This window comes from Rissa tridactyla, chromosome 18 (genome assembly GCF_028500815.1).
Source record: "Rissa tridactyla isolate bRisTri1 chromosome 18, bRisTri1.patW.cur.20221130, whole genome shotgun sequence".
NCBI classification, from domain to species: Eukaryota; Metazoa; Chordata; class Aves; order Charadriiformes; family Laridae; genus Rissa; species Rissa tridactyla.
Genome location: NC_071483.1, coordinates 97012 through 113433, shown reverse-complemented (window position 1 = coordinate 113433; position 16422 = coordinate 97012). Strand labels below are relative to the sequence as shown.

The 16422-nt window shown below is 49.8% G+C and overlaps 1 protein-coding gene across 1 annotated transcript; it reads left to right on the top strand.

Annotated features, from left to right (window-relative positions):
• Positions 1-1492: 1492 nt before the first annotated feature.
• Positions 1493-16383, top strand: CAP1 (cyclase associated actin cytoskeleton regulatory protein 1). The gene is made up of 13 exons (XM_054223638.1): positions 1493-1562; positions 6921-7033; positions 7491-7591; positions 8060-8137; positions 10020-10163; positions 10260-10345; positions 10891-10996; positions 11104-11281; positions 13270-13460; positions 13648-13771; positions 13874-13956; positions 14457-14600; positions 14973-16383. The coding sequence occupies exons 2-13, from the start codon at positions 6940-6942 to the stop codon at positions 15054-15056; spliced, it is 1413 nt and encodes a 470-aa protein (XP_054079613.1). The 5' UTR covers positions 1493-1562; positions 6921-6939; the 3' UTR covers positions 15057-16383.
• Positions 16384-16422: the final 39 nt, after the last annotated feature.

The window sequence follows — 16422 nt, the reverse complement described above, 5'->3', positions numbered from 1 at the left end:
GGCCCCGCTTCCAGCCCATGCTGCGGCAGACGTGACCATCTATGGTAGCGGAGCAGAGGGCAGGAAGCAGTGGTAAAGTCAGCCGACCTCACTGAGTTTTCTCCTCCTTCCCATCCTGTCAACATGTCCCAGCCCTCACCGGTACAGACGCTGTGTCTGTTTGTCTGCACAGACCCCCAGCTCCCAGGACAGCTTTAACTCCCTCCCCAGGGCTGCTATGACCCGAAGATGCAGAGCAAAGCTACAGGTCCCTCACAGCAGGCAGGGACAATTGCTGCTCTTCCTCTAACCGCAGCAGCAAACACCGTTTTAGAACAAGTTCTCCCTTAATGGTAAAAGCAGACAGCGGAGCCCTCTGTGAGAACAATCCCATCTTGACTCCAGGGGCCTCTTCCTGGCTCCGAGTTATTTTTCCCTTGACTGCCCTGTTCTCGGACTCTCCAGCAACAAATCTGGGACAACAATATTTATCCACTCTCTGACAAGTGCTTTGAGACCCTTGGGTCAAAGAGGGTCTGTGAGGACAAGGCTCCAAAGTGCTGCGTACCCAGGGAAGTACAGGAGCCCTGTAGGAATTGTTTCCTGTTTGGGATGAGCCAAAAAGTATACCAGAAGTATAACCGTCTTTGCCACACAGAGCCAGCAATGACAACCACCGCTGGCCCTGAGGCCCAGGGGCCCAGAGCCCCCCAGGATTTACCCTCTGTGAGGGTGTAACTGTTTCGATTGCCAGTAGTTCCCCAGTGGGACCCTTCTCCCATTCCACACCCACTACACGCAGCTCGGAGGGGCCTTGACCTCAGCCCCCTCAACACAGCCATTTGCAATTCCAGAGGACCTGATGTCACCCTTCCGTCTCCTCTTAGCCCCAGCCCAGGCCGCCCCCCTCCCCAGCCAAGTTCTGCCCCTGCAAGGCCGGAGCGATTCCTCTCCACAGGAGAGTGGTCTTATCCCATCTAGCCCCACCTTGGGGGTCGAGGGTGCACCCCCCAGCCACATCTCTAGGGCCCTAGCCTCCAGCCTAACCCCTCTCCCGGCGGTTCCCGCTTCCTCCCAGCATCCCAAAACACCCCCAACCCCTCTCAGGGGGTCCTGGACCTTCTGAGGACCCCAATGTCCCACCAGCCCCTCCCGGGGGGGTCTGCAGCCCTCCTCGAGACCTGCCCTGGGGGGGTCCCAGCTACCGCCCCAGCCCCTCTGTGGGGACCTTGGGGACCCCGAAGTCCCCCCAGCCCCTCTGTAGGAACCCCGGAGCCCCACCAGCCCTTTTCCGGGGGTCCCGGCCCTCCCTGGGGGTCCCGGGCCCCATCCCGCCTCTCGCCCCGCCCCCGGCCCCTCCGTGTCCCCGCCCCCAGGCGAGACCCCGCCCTTCCACCCCCACCCCTCGCCCTCTTCGACCACGCCCCTAACCCCATCCGCCAATCGCAGGGCGGTGTTTGACCGAAGCTCCTCCCCCGCCGGCGCAGCGCAGTGCCGTGCGCACTTCCGGCGCGCGGGGCGGGGGCCGGAAGCGGCGGGTGCTGGGCGGCGCCGGGCGGCGGCGGAGCGGGAGCGGCGGGGAGGTGAGTGCCGGGGCCGGGGCCGGGGCCGGGGCCGGGGGCGAAGTGGGGGGGACGGGCTTCCGGCCGGGGCTGCGCGCTCTGCCCCAGAGCCGGTATCGGCGGGAGGAGGCTCCCGAGGGGCAGCGGCCGCGCCGGGCCTCGAGGCTGGCCGGGGGGTGCCGGTGAGGGGTCGGCCCCGCCCGGGATGTGGGGGGGGCTCCGTCCGCCTGCCAGGACAGCGCTGGGCGGGCGCAGGGAGGCAGAGTGGCTTCTGCCCGGCTGCTAGGGGAAAATCTTTTAAACGTGGAGGTTTCGGGTTAATTTAGTCACGGAACGGTGAAAACTCCCCGACGCGGCTGTTACTGGGGACCGCCACCGCCCACTGGGGCTTCCTGCGGGGAGCGGAGGCGCTTCTTGGGGCGGGGGCCCGGCTGGGGGTGTGTGTCTCTGCGCCCGAGTTCTGCCCGCGGGACACAGATTACTGGGGTCTGGTCCGCCGCCGTCCATCTCGTACGTCGTGTCGGTGGAGGAGCGGGCTGGGGGCCGGTACTTGCCTCCACAGCCCCGGCGAGAGGCGTCAGATCCTGCCCGCTGTGGCTCCGTCCCCTGGAAAAGGAGGGGATCGGGATCTGCTGGCGGCTTTCTGTCCAGAGCCGCCTCTCCCCCGTGATGTGGCGAATGGAGGGGCCGGCAGGTCCCCGGGGCTGGCAGCGCCTGGGTGACTCACGGAGGGAGGGGTGTGTGCCCAGGTGACATATCCAGCTTTCGCCGCCATAGGACTGATGTATCGCAGCCTAAAGCGAGGATATTTCAGTAGCTTGTGCTTCTGACAGACAGGTACTCTCTCTGTCTCCATGGGCTGCGGGTGGCTCTTGGCTTTAGCCTATTGCTGACCTTTCTTGCATTTTGGTGGCGATTAAGGTGGAATAAATACGTAATTGATTGCTTTGGATTTTGTGATAGTGAAATTAAAAAAAAAAAACCGATACGGGCATTCCATGCAGCAGGTGACAGGATTTTGCACGTCGGGTTCTGGAATTCCCCAAGACCTGGGCTGTAGATGCGCATTGCCGGAAGACCAGGAATCAGTGATCTCAAGAAACTGTGGTACTCCCTTTCTCTTCCTGAGGCCATCCTTGTGTCCCCGAAATACTGCTGAGCTTTCTGAAAGCCAAAAATACCCACTATTATTCATGTAACAAAGTTCAGCCAAGCAGCCTCTGCTTGAGCAGGCATAGCTCGGGAGGGATGCTGACAAGGTGCGATGCTCTGAATTCCTGATAGGGAGCTTGGTGCTGTATCCAATTTAGCTTAGATCTGAGATCCTCAGTTACTTCCCTGGTGGATTCATCACCCTGACGGGGAATGGAAATGAGAGGAGCGTAGCAACGGAGTCTGGCAAGTGCAAATCTCCAATTTCATATAATTGCGATGTACAAGGAGTCCTTGTGCTTGCTCTAGTGTGGAGCAAAGTGACACTTTAACTGTTTCTTAATGCTTGAATAAAAATGCCAAGTAACATTTTTAATAACTTCAGTAGGATTTGTTATTTGGGAGAGCTTAAATAGGGTCCAGATGGATATTTTTTAATTTTTTTTTTTTTTGTAAGCACTTTTGGCTTTCTAAATAAAGTAGATCTGAAATACCAGCAGTAGACACCATGGGTTCTGGAGCAATGTCAACAAGCATTGTTGTACTATAAACAGCAGAGATCTCTGTCTTGGCAGCTGCTGGGAGTAGCAATAGCTGTCTTGTGTTTGTGGCTGGTCCTGACAACTGACTAAAATCAGGCATTTGAGTCCTGTCTTGCTTCAAATAGTTCCTTACTCGATGAGCTGAACTGTTTAAAAAAAAAATTCTTTAGGCTTTTGGATGATACAAATGTTGGGAGTCATCTGGTAGCTGATCCCCTGAGATATTCCAGTGTCAGCTCAGAAATAAACTGTGGTATGTTCTTAATTTAGTTGTCCCATCTTTATTCCTTTTGCCTGTAGAAACAGGAAGTAGCTGATGCAAATTTCACGTTGCTGACAGCAGTTTGTCGGGCTTCACAAAAGCTGAATCTGAACAGAGGCGTAGGTTTGACTTGCTTTGGCTATAAAACTAACATTTGTGTCTTCCAGAATGTCTAAGCAAGGACTCAGGTTAGTGTGCTGTCTCAGGCAACCAGAAGAATTTAATTTATAGTGGTTTTATGAAAACTTGCTAATTCCTCTGAGGACCGGCCTTTGGCTGGGACGTGCCGACTCCTTGATATTCTCCAAACAGGAAACTCCTCTCGCTGTGGTGTTGTACAGGATTGGCTTTGGGATAGCTAGTGTTTTTACAAATAAAATCCCTTCCCTCTGTTGCTCTGCTCAGTATATCAAAACAGTCTTGTTGTAGATGAGAGCTTGTTTGCTGTACAGCATGTTCAAAACCATGTTCCCAAGCTCTGATGGGAATAAAGGCTGGTTAATAGATTAGCTAAATGTGCTATGAAAATGAATGGACTTTCTGGCCCAGGGTGAAATGTGCGTTTGCTGCAAGTCCATAGCTTCCGCCCCATTGGTAATCAAAGTTCAATTGAATTTAAACAAGACCTAGATTTAAATCCTGCATTATAGTCCCAAAAGGGAGAGCTTCATCTCAACTCCACTTCTGTCAGATGGAGAACTCTAACCCTCGCTGTAGCTTGAAAGCCTTTCGTGTTTCTCCTGAGCACGGGATGATGTGCTGAACAAAAATGACTCTCCAATGATCTGTATGTCTCGGCTTCGTCTTTAAAGAGTCAAATGAGATCCTGTTTTATTACTGAGATCTGTGAAGTCAGTTTGTCACTTAATGACAAATTATTCTGCATTCAGAGTGATTAATAGACAAAACACTGCTTAGATGTAGCCCAAGCAGGTCCACTTCGTGATTTATTTTTTTTAATTTTTTTTCCCCTCACTAAACACTGTTCTCTCTGGATTGCAGACTCTGGCTGTTGTTGTTAGTTACAACTAAATCTTTTTATTTCATTCTGGATAGGTATGAAAATGGCAGAAAGAGCTGCATCCACAGGGCAAAGAGCATAGTAAGGGTGAGTCAAGATAGTTTTGGCGGGGAGCGACTGAGATATGGGTACCTGCACTAGGACTGCATGGTTATGGGTGCCTGCACTAGGACTTTGTGCTGCCTGCACTTAGTTCTGATTTTGCTGCCAATTTACCAAGTGAGTTATCTTACGGGTTGTCCTAATGCTGCCTATTAAACAGAAATAAAAATAAGTTCACCATCTGCCAGATAGCACTGGGTTTTCAAAGCTGGTATCGAGCACTGTGAGTTCATGGCCTCTGTCGGGGAAACCCACTGAGACCCAGGAAAGACATGTCAAACGGCATGAGGCTGGGAGGAATCTGAATCTCAAGGAACACTTTCTTGTTAAAGGACATTAATCCTGACAGCATATCTAGAACTGGTGGGATATGCTCCTTGCAAACAGCATGTTTTATTGCTGGGGTTCAGAAGCAGCTTTCCATCTGGACTTTCTGGTTTGTAATCCTGATTTGAAATGCAGTTTGTGACTCGGTAATGGGGCTGATCAGATTAGAGCCTCGCGTGGAATGTGGTGGGGATCAGTGGTGCAGAACAGCAGCTTTGTCTGCCCAGTGCTCTGTAAACCCTGATGTCCTTCCCAAAACCCCTGCGTTACAGCCGTCTGTCTTGCTGCACTCTTGAAGCATAGGAGAGTTTCCTTGACAGGTGGCTCTTTTGGGGAAAAAAACCCACCCTTTTAGTGTGCTGAGAGCCAGGGAGGCAGAACCCCGCTCTTGGCTGCACTTCTGCTTGAAGACGTGAGCCCCATTCTGGATGCATGGTCCTGGGCTGCAGCAGAGCACTGACGATCCTGTGGTCAAGATTTCTACATTGTACAGAATAAAAAAAGAGGTATTCATTACTGTTGATTATATGGGTGGCTGCCCACGGGTTTCAGCCTCTCTGAACTTTTCTGTATCTGGAAGGCATCCAGTCACTGCTGTCCGGTTTTATGCACAGTATCTCCTCTGGCTCACTCTTACACAGAGGAGGAAACCGCTCTCTTCCTCTTGGAAGGGGGGTGGCCTCTCCCCTGCCCTCCCCCCCCACATCAGTGCTGCTTCTCCTGATGCAAGCAGCCAAAAGGGGGCTAGAAAATGGCCTTATTTGTCTTGTGACATCAGTGCTGCTTGTGACTAATGCTGGATCTGCCCCACATCCTCTGGAAATTGGGTGAAAACATGCACTTTGGAGCCGGGCTGAGAAGTCTTGTGAGCAAAAGCAAAACCCTAATTAGAACTTCAGGTTTAGTTTCTGAGAGAGATCTAGTATCAGTTCGTCGATGCAGCCGGATAAACCCTGTCTCCCTTTTTGGGAATGCTGGGGAATGCTCTGGGAAGGATGTTCTTCAGGCAGGATTTTGAGCTCTTGCAAGCTGTTGCAATCAGAAGGAAGCTGTGTCCAGGCCATAATTGTGATTCACATTGTAAAATCTTCTGATGAATGATGATAAGATAAAAATGCAATTGCTGATTTGCTACTCCCTCCCTGCATTCCCTGTGCATTAGTGTGCTTGGAGCGTGACTTGTCTTGCTTCTTGATGCAGAGTCTCTGCAAAGCAGTAATTAATGGAAAGTTTATATGACATTTAAGACTTTTCCAGATGAGACGCTTCAAATGACTTATGTGCCTAAATCGCCTTCCTGTGCAGTGCTTGCAGAGTAGATTCTGCAGTTCAGATAACAAAGCCTGTAGAGGAAGAGGATGAACAGGGGCACATTGTTGTAGAAGCAGCTATGCCTTCTTAGCTTGTGTAGCAGCTCATCTTAGTGTGTGCCGGGGGGCTGACGCTTTGTGCTGTAGCGATGCTGGAGTTATAGATGTTCCTTGGAGGAATTCAAGGCTCCGGGAGGTCCCTGTGGATGCATTTGCAGAATCAAAACCACTAGTTCTAACCTGAAGTGTGTGAACTCCCAGCAAAGCAGTTGTGCTTGATTTGCTATATGGGCACAGCTGGGACTTTGGCCAAGAACTGACTGCAGTGAGATTCTGTGCAGACCTTTGTTTTATCGAGTGGTGTCAATACAACGTTAGAAGTTGTGAGTTTTAGTATCCTTATATGTGTAAGAAGTCCTTACGATGGAGTAAGACTATGTGGCCATTAAGGACTGACTGTGGCAATAGAAAGTGGCTGTGTGCATGGCTGTTGCGTAATCCAAATCCGAGGGTACCCTGCTGCCCATCATCAGGGTGCAGAGCTAGGTAGAAATTATTCTTCTGGAACTGGTAGAGTTTGTACCAGACAGCTGATAAACCCTCTTCAGTGTTTGGTGTACAAGTTTCATACTGTCAGAGGATAATTGTGTTCTGTCTCTGCAGGTTGTGGACAGCGGTAGATATGGAAAGACTGGTTGAACGGTTGGAGAAGGCTGTGGAGCGCCTGGAGATGGTGTGCCAAAGACCTGGCATGTGTGAAGATGGCTCTTCCAAAGGTAAGGCCCAAAGCACCTCTCCAGCAGCATCGCCCCCTGGGAGTATCTGGGCTTGAAGCATCATCTGGGTGATGTGTCGGTGTCGGACATCAGCAGTAGCTCTTGCAGAGCAGGCAGTGCTCATGCAGGGCATGCAAAGGGCTGTTAGCTGAACTGGCTGTGCACAGAGGGGAAGTGAGTTTTGCAGCAGATACTGCGCAAATGCAGAGGTGCCTGCGGTTACTGTCTTGCTAAGATAAGGACTTCCTGTGGCTGCAACACTTCCCTCTTCTGTGTTCAGCTGTGTGCTTCGGGCCGAGCCTCCTGCCTTCGGTTGATGTGAGCCAGGAGGGAGGTTGAGCGTGGAGCGGGTGGGAGGTGTGGCCCAGGAGCGCAGTGCGTGTGTGTGAGTGCTCCCAGCCCAGGAGCCCACCCAGCGCTTCTCGGTGATACCTTTGCTCTGATTCCTTCTCTGCAGGAGCGGCTCAGTACGTGCAGGCTTTTGACGCCCTTCTGGCTGGCCCAGTAGCTGAATACATCAAGATCAGCAAAGAAGTTGGTGGGGATGTGCAGAAGCATGTAAGGACTTACGTTCTTTCTCCATTCTTGATGCTGCTTGTTCTTCAGGGCTGTTAAGGGCCAAGTTTGCTGTCAGTGTTTGCATTCTTTTAGCACCGTATTCTAGGATGTTTATAATCCCTGAGGATTCAAAACAATTGTAGATGCCCAGATAACCTCCAGCAGATTGCCACCTACACATGTTATGAATCAACTGTCCTTCTTGAAATCTTTGTTAGTTAGGTAGGTGCCTAGCTCTCTTTACAGACTTTGGTGCATGCCTTTAGGAGACCTGGAAACTACCAAGCCCAAGAGCTGTTACACTCTTGTAAGTTTTCTTTGAGGATGGGTGTCTAAAAGAATACATGCTTTGAGATCAGCACAGCTGCTTTCTTATAGACTAGGAACTGCGGGCGGAGGGACCTTTAACGGCTGTCAGTGTTATGCTGGGTACAAGGGAAGCTCTCTCATGTTTCTCTCTGTTCTTAGGCTGAGATGGTTCATGCAGGCTTGATGAGTGAGAGGGCTCTTCTGGTGATGGCATCTCAACATCAACAGCCAGCAGAGGTAAGTTTGGGAAATCACTCATCAGAAACCTTTTATGCCCTTGCCTCAGAGTCAGGGATGACCGCGAGTCTAGGGGAATCTAGGCCATTACAGTTGCTCCAAAAGAGGAACCAGGAGAGGACTGGAGACATTTGCATTTATGAGGAGGCACTTGCTGAAAGCGTGAACTGTTGTGAGTGGTCACCCAATACCAGGCAGAATTATGGAGGTTGATTCTTAGAGCTGCAGAACTGGCAATTTCCAGTCTTTAGAGCAACAAGTTTTCTGTAGCTGTCAGAGCAGCTTGAGTGTCATCTCACAGCTTCTGTCTCGAGTTTCACCTGGCACCAGCACTGCACAATCACTGTTCCCTCAGATGCAACCTGCAGACAGGAACTTGTCTGAGACAGGAGCCACAGTGGGATTTGCGTAGAACGCGCTTTTCATTATGTGATGCTTATAGACTTTCGGGCATTAAACTCCTTCTGAAGTATAACAGACACTTGTCTCTATTGAATGGCCTCTGAATAATAGCTAGGCTTTTAGGATTGATTTGTCCTTAGCAAGTAATTTAACACTTTACCCTAGGCTGCTGCTTCTCAGCAGGATGTGTGACTGAGATCTGATCCTGAATGCATTGGCTTTTCCCTGCTGAGAACTGTTTTTCCTGAGCAACAGGATCCCACTTTGCTTCTCTTTGCAGTTATTATCTGGCTTAGTCATGGCTTCTACTGTTACATTGTGCTAGCTGCATTTCTGCGCTACTTTCCTATTCACTGCAAAATATATCTGCATCTTTTCCCCCCAGACTCAGCATTGGAGGGTTGTTTATCTTTCATCAGGCTTGCTGGGATGCTGCTCTGCATAGCCTCTAGTGTGAGAATCTGCTTACAAATTCCACTGACACGTTATTTAAATAAAGGATTATGAACAAACAACAACCTTAATCTAGTGCAGGTCTTTGTGCAGGTTTTCTTGCAGGAGTCTAGTCAGTTCTGGAGAAGACAGTTGAAAATGCAAAATGTATGAACTCTAATTGCATGTGGTGAAGAATTTCCACATCCTGTTACTTGACAGTGGCACTAGGCTGGAGCTTCTGGAAGCGTAGCCTGGCTGTTGGTCCTTGGAACCTCTCTGTTTTCATTTAGAAGAAGGGATAGAAATGCAGAGGCTTTGAAAAGCAAGCTTTGCCCAAATTTGTCTCTCACTGCTGCCACCAGCAGGAGAATTTCTGATTTTAGAGGAAAGAAAAGTTGCGGAAGAAGCACCTCTGGAACTGTTTATTGGCTGCTTTGCTTTGACCTCAGAAGGCTTCTAAGCACTTTCAGTCACCATTCCAAGTGAACAATACACAGAAACAATTTTTATCATTCAAATATTAAAGGCTTGGATTGACTTGAGAAGTAACTTGAATTCTGAAGTTCAGCTTGGTAGGGTGAGTTGAGAACTTGCTGCGACTCCACTTGTAACGCAGGCTGTAGATCCCAAACTGCAAAAACCTGCTTAGCACCCCTTTTCTCTGAGAGTTTATAAAGGACAGAAAAAATTTGACAAACTGTCTTGGAGCAAAAGAATCCAGGAAAGGCAAATGCTATTTCTGTCCTCGTTACTAACAAGCTTTGTCAGTGTCTCTTGGATTGAACATGAGTCACAGTTCTTGGCGTACTCCCATAGTACCAATCCAGTTGGGAGCTATGACTTCAGCCCCGGAGGAGCCAGGCTGTGGGACTGAGCTCGGCTTGCAGGGAGGGCCAAGCCTGGACGGGAGCTGTAGCAGTAACTTGTGCCAGTTGGAGTCTTCCTCTGAGTGACGATCATCTCAGCAGAGCTGCCCGTGAAGATGTGCAGCCATTCCAGAGCAGTACTAATGTTCTTAACTGTTATCATCCCTCTTGTCCCACAGAATGCATTTTCATCACTTCTGAAACCGATTTCAGAGCAAATCCAGGTGGTGCAGAATTTCAGGGAGAAGAACCGTGGTAGCAAACTGTTCAATCACCTATCAGCAGTCAGCGAGAGCATCCCAGCCCTGGGCTGGGTGGCCATGGTAAGAACTCCAGTGGGAAGTGGTTTCTGTGGGCTGCTGGGAAAAGTCTGGTTCCCTGGTCAACTGCTCCACGCCAATGTGTTCTTTCTTCTTTAGGCTCCAAAGCCTGCTCCATACGTGAAGGAAATGACTGATGCTGCCATGTTTTATACCAACCGGATCCTCAAGGAGTACAAGGATGTGTAAGTTCACCTTATCTCGTAAAGGTGTCATTGAATGCAGCAAACAGGGTGTGTAGGGACTGTTCCAGTATCTAACCACGGTCGCCTTGGTCTTTAATTCAGTCTTCCTTTTAAAGGCAGGGTGTAGTTATAAAGCTTCACTTAGCCGTTCTTTCCTGATCTTTAGGGACTGGATTCCTTGCATTCATGTTGCAGCTGGAATCCCTGGTAGCAAGTGTATTGCTGCTCTTGTCTCAGCATCATCTGGTGGCTGAACTGTGTGCCAGGGCAGCAAGTTGTGTCTCGGGAATGGGTCTTGTTGGAAGTACCAGGCTCCTCAATTAAAATGGGTAACAGCGCAGAGCAGGCCTGTGCCCTTCTGCCTGCAGGTGCCAGATTAATGCTGAAGCTAGAATGTGGTGCTGGAGGTGCGAGGCCACTGTGCTGGTCCAGCTGCGTCTTGCCTGTAGGCTGAGAGGTGGAGAGATGTAAAGAACTGTTTGTAGTTCTTGCGTTTTAATGGCAAATGCACCTGCTCACTCCTCATGGTCTCCTTGTGTCCTCAGAGATAAAAAGCACGTGGACTGGGTGAAAGCTTATCTGAGTATCTGGACAGAGCTGCAGGGCTATATCAAAGAGTATCACACCACAGGGCTGACTTGGAGCAAAACGGTGAGTGCTGGCTACATCTGCAGAAGCTTCTTAGATGACCGTTGCATGATTATTGCAGCAGATATGGAGCTTGTGCAATTGCCTTTCCTCTTGCTGGCCTCTTACAGGGTCCTGTAGCAACAGAAGGGTCTAAATCACCATCCGCTCCCCAAGCCGGGGCTGCACCTCCCCCACCAGGCCCTCCTCCCCCACCTGCTCCTGCCCCTACAAGCTCCAGTACAGATGACTCTGCCTCCCGCTCCGCGCTCTTCGCCCAGATCAATCGGGGAGAAGGCATCACCTCCGGTACGTGGAAATAGGTAGTGAAGCAGGGGGCAGCCGCGAGCGGGAGTGCTGTTGTGCTGCAAATCCTTGTTTTGCTGCTGTCCCTCGATACACCTGCTTAGAAAGTGTGCTTGCAGTAACAAAAGGCCTGAGGATGAGGCTGGGAGCCCGAAGCAGCCCTGAGGCAGTTCACAGGGACAAAGGGAGCACATCCAAGCTAGAATTCTCAGCCTCATCTGTCAGGTGTAGCAAGAAATTAATCTCTAGCTGGAACAGAGAGAGGGAGCCTTTTGGTTGCCTGTGTGTCTCACGTACACGAGGTGCAATTTTGCACCTATTCACATCAGCCTCACCTCCATCCCTGGAAAGATGATGAAACAGCTCCTTCTGAGCGTCATCTCAAGGCATGTGGAGGAAAAGAAAGCTATCAGAAGTACTCAACATGGATTCACCAAGGGGAAATCATGTCTGACTAATCTGATAGCCTTCTATGATGGAATTACTGGATGGATAGATGAGGGGAGGGCAGTGGATGTTGTCTACCTTGACTTCAGCAAGGCATTTGACACAGTCTCCCACAGCATCCTCTTAAGGAAGCTTAGAAAGTGTGGGTTAGATGAATGGACAGCGGGGTGGATTGAAAACTGGTTGAAAGACAGAGCTCAGAGGGTCGTGACAGAGCACAGAGTCCAGTTGGAGGTCAGTGACGAGTGGTGTTCCCCGGGGGTCGGTACTGGGTCCAGTCCTCTTCAATATATTCATCAATGACCTGGATGAAGGGATGCAGTGCACCCTTAGCAAGTTTGCTCATGACACAAAGCTGGGAGGGGTGGCTGACACAGCAGAAGGCTGTGCCGCCATACAGAGAGACCTGGACAGGTTGGAGAGTTGGGCAGAGAGGAACCTTATGAAATTCAACAAGGGCAAGTGCAGGGTGCTGCCCCTGGGGAGGAATAACCCCACGCACCAGGACAGGTTGGGGCTGACCTGCTGGAGAGGAGCTCTGTGGAGAGAGAGCTGGGAGTCCTGGTGGACAATGGGATGACCATGAGCCAGCAATGTGCCCTTGTGGCCAAAAAGGCCAATGGCATCCTGGGGTGCATCAAGAAGAGTGTGGCCAGCAGGTGGAGGGAGGTCATCCTCCCCCTCTGCTCTGCCCTGGGGAGGCCGTATCTGGAGTGCTGTGTCCATTGCTGGGCTCTCCGGTTCAAGAAGGACAGGGAACTGCTGGAGAGGGGACAGCAAAGGCCTACCAAGATGATGAGGGACTGGAACAGCTCTCTTAGGAAGAAAGGCTGAGGGATTTGGGTCTCTTCAGTCTGGAAAAAAGATGACTGAGGGGGGACCTTATCAACGCTTATAAATACTTAAAGGGTGGGTATCAGGAGGATGGGGCCAGGATCTTTTCAATGGTGCCCGGCAACAGGACAAGAGGTAACGGGCACAAACTTGAACATAGGAAGTTCCACCTAAACATGAGAAGGAACTTCTTTGCTTTGAGGGTGGCAGAGCCCTGGCACAGGCTGCCCAGAGAGGTGGTGGAGTCTCCGTCTCTGGAGACATTCCAAACCTCTCTGGACGTGTTCCTGTGCCACCTGCTCTGGGTGACCCTGCTCTGGCAGGGGGTTGGACGGGATGATCTCCAGAGGGCCCTTCCAACCCCTACCATTCTGTGATATCCCTTTTGTGTGTTACTTGGTGAGTGTATCAAGACACATGTGAAACAAAAGTGAGGTGCTTAGCTTGGGGCTTTTTCCAGCTGCAGAGTGGAAGAGCTGGCACCTTCTGGTTCTGCAGTACATCTTGTGTTCTTGTCAATATTGTGTCAACCGTTCCTTCCTCTCTCTTTCACTTGCTGTCACTTGTGCTTGGGCTTAACTTAGGCCCAGTTGCAATAATTTATTTGTATTTTGAAAAATGTTACCATGATGATTGCTGTGATCACTGATACCTGGTGTTTGTGAAGCTGCATTCTTGGAGCTGGAGCTCAGGTTTGACTTCTCTTGCAGGCTTAAGACATGTTTCAGATGACATGAAGACCCACAAGAATCCAGCATTGAAGAACCAAGGGGGTCCTGTGAGAAGTGGACCCAAACCTTTCACTGCTCCCAAACCATCCTGTAATGCTAATAATCCCTCCCCAAAAACCTCTCCAAAGGCACCTGCGTTGCTAGAATTAGAGGGCAAAAAGTGGAGAGTGGTGAGTGCCTAGCGTCGGCATGAGTGGGTTGGAGGGATGGGAGCTTTGCAGCAGGGAAGGAGGGTCTCCTGAAGACCTTTCTTGTAAGAAAGCAGTTTGCTTTTAGAGGGACAGCACCACCCTGCTGTTCACATGGATTAATTGGTCTGCATTCCAAAAATAAAGTGTGTTTTCCCTGCCTTTTCAGGAAAACCAGGAGAATGCCAGTAACCTGGTAATCAGTGACACAGAGTTGAAGCAGGTAGCATATGTTTTCAAGTGCACAAATAGTACGCTCCAAATCAAAGGCAAGATCAATTCCATCACCCTCGGTAAGTGGAGAAACCCTGAAAACTGCTTCTGCACGCTGGTCTGTTTGCAGAAGGCTGAATCTCCAAAACCTTTCTGTGAGCTACTCTGTCTTTTCTTTGCAGATAACTGTAAGAAGCTAGGGCTGGTGTTCGATGACGTGGTGGGCATCGTAGAGATCATAAACAGCAGGGACGTTAAAGTTCAGGTGAGTGTCTGCGACCTGTTCTCTGTCTGGAGTGTGACTGCTGCACTGTACAACAGGGTGTCTGTAGTATCTGCTTCTTTGAGTTCTGTATTTCCAGAACAGGAATGTGCACCTGTGGAGAACACTCCTGAAACGCCATCTGTCCTACTGCCCTGCCCAGCCCTTGGGAAAGGGCTGAAATTTGCCTCACTGAAGATCAGCTTCAGGGCTCTAGATAAAAAATTAGTTTCTGTGAGGAGGCCAGCAGTAGAATCTACTCCAATTCCAGTTTGGTATCTGATTTGGGATGGTCAGTTTGCCCAGCATTCACTGTAGTTTTGTTCTAAAGAGATCAAAACAAGAAATAACGTTGGATTTTTGCCAAAGGTGGGAGTACTTGAATCCAGCATGGGGGCTGGAGTCACACCTCTTGCCTTGAATGCAAACGCAGAAGAAAAATGTTGTGATTGCCCAGTTCAAACTAATGCTCCTCTTAACTGCTGCTTTGACCACCCTGCTAGGTAATGGGTAAAGTGCCAACGATTTCCATCAACAAGACAGACGGTTGCCACGTGTATCTGAGCAAGAACTCCCTAGACTGTGAAATCGTCAGTGCCAAGTCATCAGAGATGAATGTCCTTATTCCCACAGAGGGTGGTGACTTTGTAAGTGTCAAGTTTTGAAGTCACTGTGGTCTACCTGGGGTCGGGGTAATGCACGGCAGGTTTCGTATTTTGAGCCCTGCAGGGGATGTCACAGTTACAGCGAGGGCTGGAAGGACAATTCTAGACTCTAGACTTGGAGGTTGTGAATGATGATCAGCTGCTAAAACCAGCAGATCAAGTTGTTTGTCTCTACAGTAAGATACTTGCTGTTTTGTGAGAATTTCTTCTTCAGGAGCAGAACAGGCACTGTTTGTGATACAGGAGGGGGCATAGCGTGTATCTAAGAAAAGAAATGCCTAAAGCGGTGGGAGTAGTTACTGGTCTCAGTCATAAACTGTTTTTTGACAACAGATTTCTATTTTTGCCCTCCAGACTGAATTCCCTGTCCCAGAACAGTTCAAGACAGTGTGGAACGGTCAGAAGTTGGTTACCACTGTGACAGAAATTGCTGGTTAAGCAGAAAAGCTCCAAGGCTCACGCCCTCCCCTGGCCCTGCTGTGGGACAAATCTGCTTTCAGATGATTCTCTTAGATTTCTTGTACCTTTCTGCTCTCAAACTGCTTCTCTTCTACCCGAGAGACACAGCTACCTGCTGTCACTGAAATACCTCTGGCTGGGGTTTTGTGTAGGTGGCGGGTCAGTTATCGTCCACATCTATTAGCAGGAAGGTGTATTTTTTTCTCCCCTTGTTCGATCTAACTGCACCAATTGATCAAGTCAGATTTTTGGTGAACTTCACAGCCAGTACTGGCAGTTGGCTTTCAGAGTGTTGTTCGGGTTTGTTTTTGTATTGCCTTTAAGCAAACTGTTCATGTGAGAGAGGAATGTTGTCCCCTTTTGAACAAATAATGGTTTATGTCGGGGTCCTGAGTACCCAGTTGCTGCGGCAGATGGCTCAAGGTCCTGGAAGCTGCTAATTCCAGCTCTATGTACTAGTTGGTGGCATTACAGAACATGGGAATGGCATTGTTGGACCAAAGGTTGAGGACTTGGGCCGTAGCATTCCACCCTGATTTCTCTTCCATCATTCCTACTAGCTCAGTGTATTTCTGATTGTGCCATGACAGGAGGTTTTATGTTAACCAGTGCCACAAGAAGGCTGCAGTGGAGTAACTGCGGTTAGGCCCCCCCAGCCGCCGCAGTCTGGCGGGTAGCTTGGAGCTGAGCACCTCTTACTCCCATGGCCCTCCACCCTCGCAAGGGAATCTTTGCCCCAGGGCTTCCTTCTCTGAGCAGCTGAACTCAGGTTCAGTCTTCCAGGACAGTTCTTCTGAACCTGTTCCCTTCTGCAGAGGAAGGGTCTCCTTCATTCCAGGGTCAGTAGTGCAGTATTGTAAATACCCAAGTTGGATCAAGTTCGTTCCTCACTCTCTTCCTCATCCACAATCGGTCCCCATAAAGTGAATCCTCTCAGCCTCCCCTTTCCCCGTTGCTTGGCTCTTTACTTTGGTGGAAGCTTGTAGCCTCTGTTCCAGGGCCCTGGAGCAGAACGATGGATCTAAGACACAGTACTGTACTGACCCATAAAGGGAGCTGCACGTGCTTTGATCTTCATTTTTCCAATGCCTCGGGTGGCATAAGCATATCTTAAATGCATTTCCTCTGTAAAGTGTCAATGTTCTTTTTCTCTAGGACAAAACTTACAAAAAAATATGCAATTTTTTTATTTTGAGACTGTCCTGTGACTTGTACTCGTCTTCTCCTGAGGCTTGTGAAAAAACCTTTCTTATGTACTTAAAATTATACAGAAGATAGAATAAAGTTAATGCCAACTTGCTCATTACAGAGGCTCTTGTTTACTCTTTCGGGGCGCACATGAACT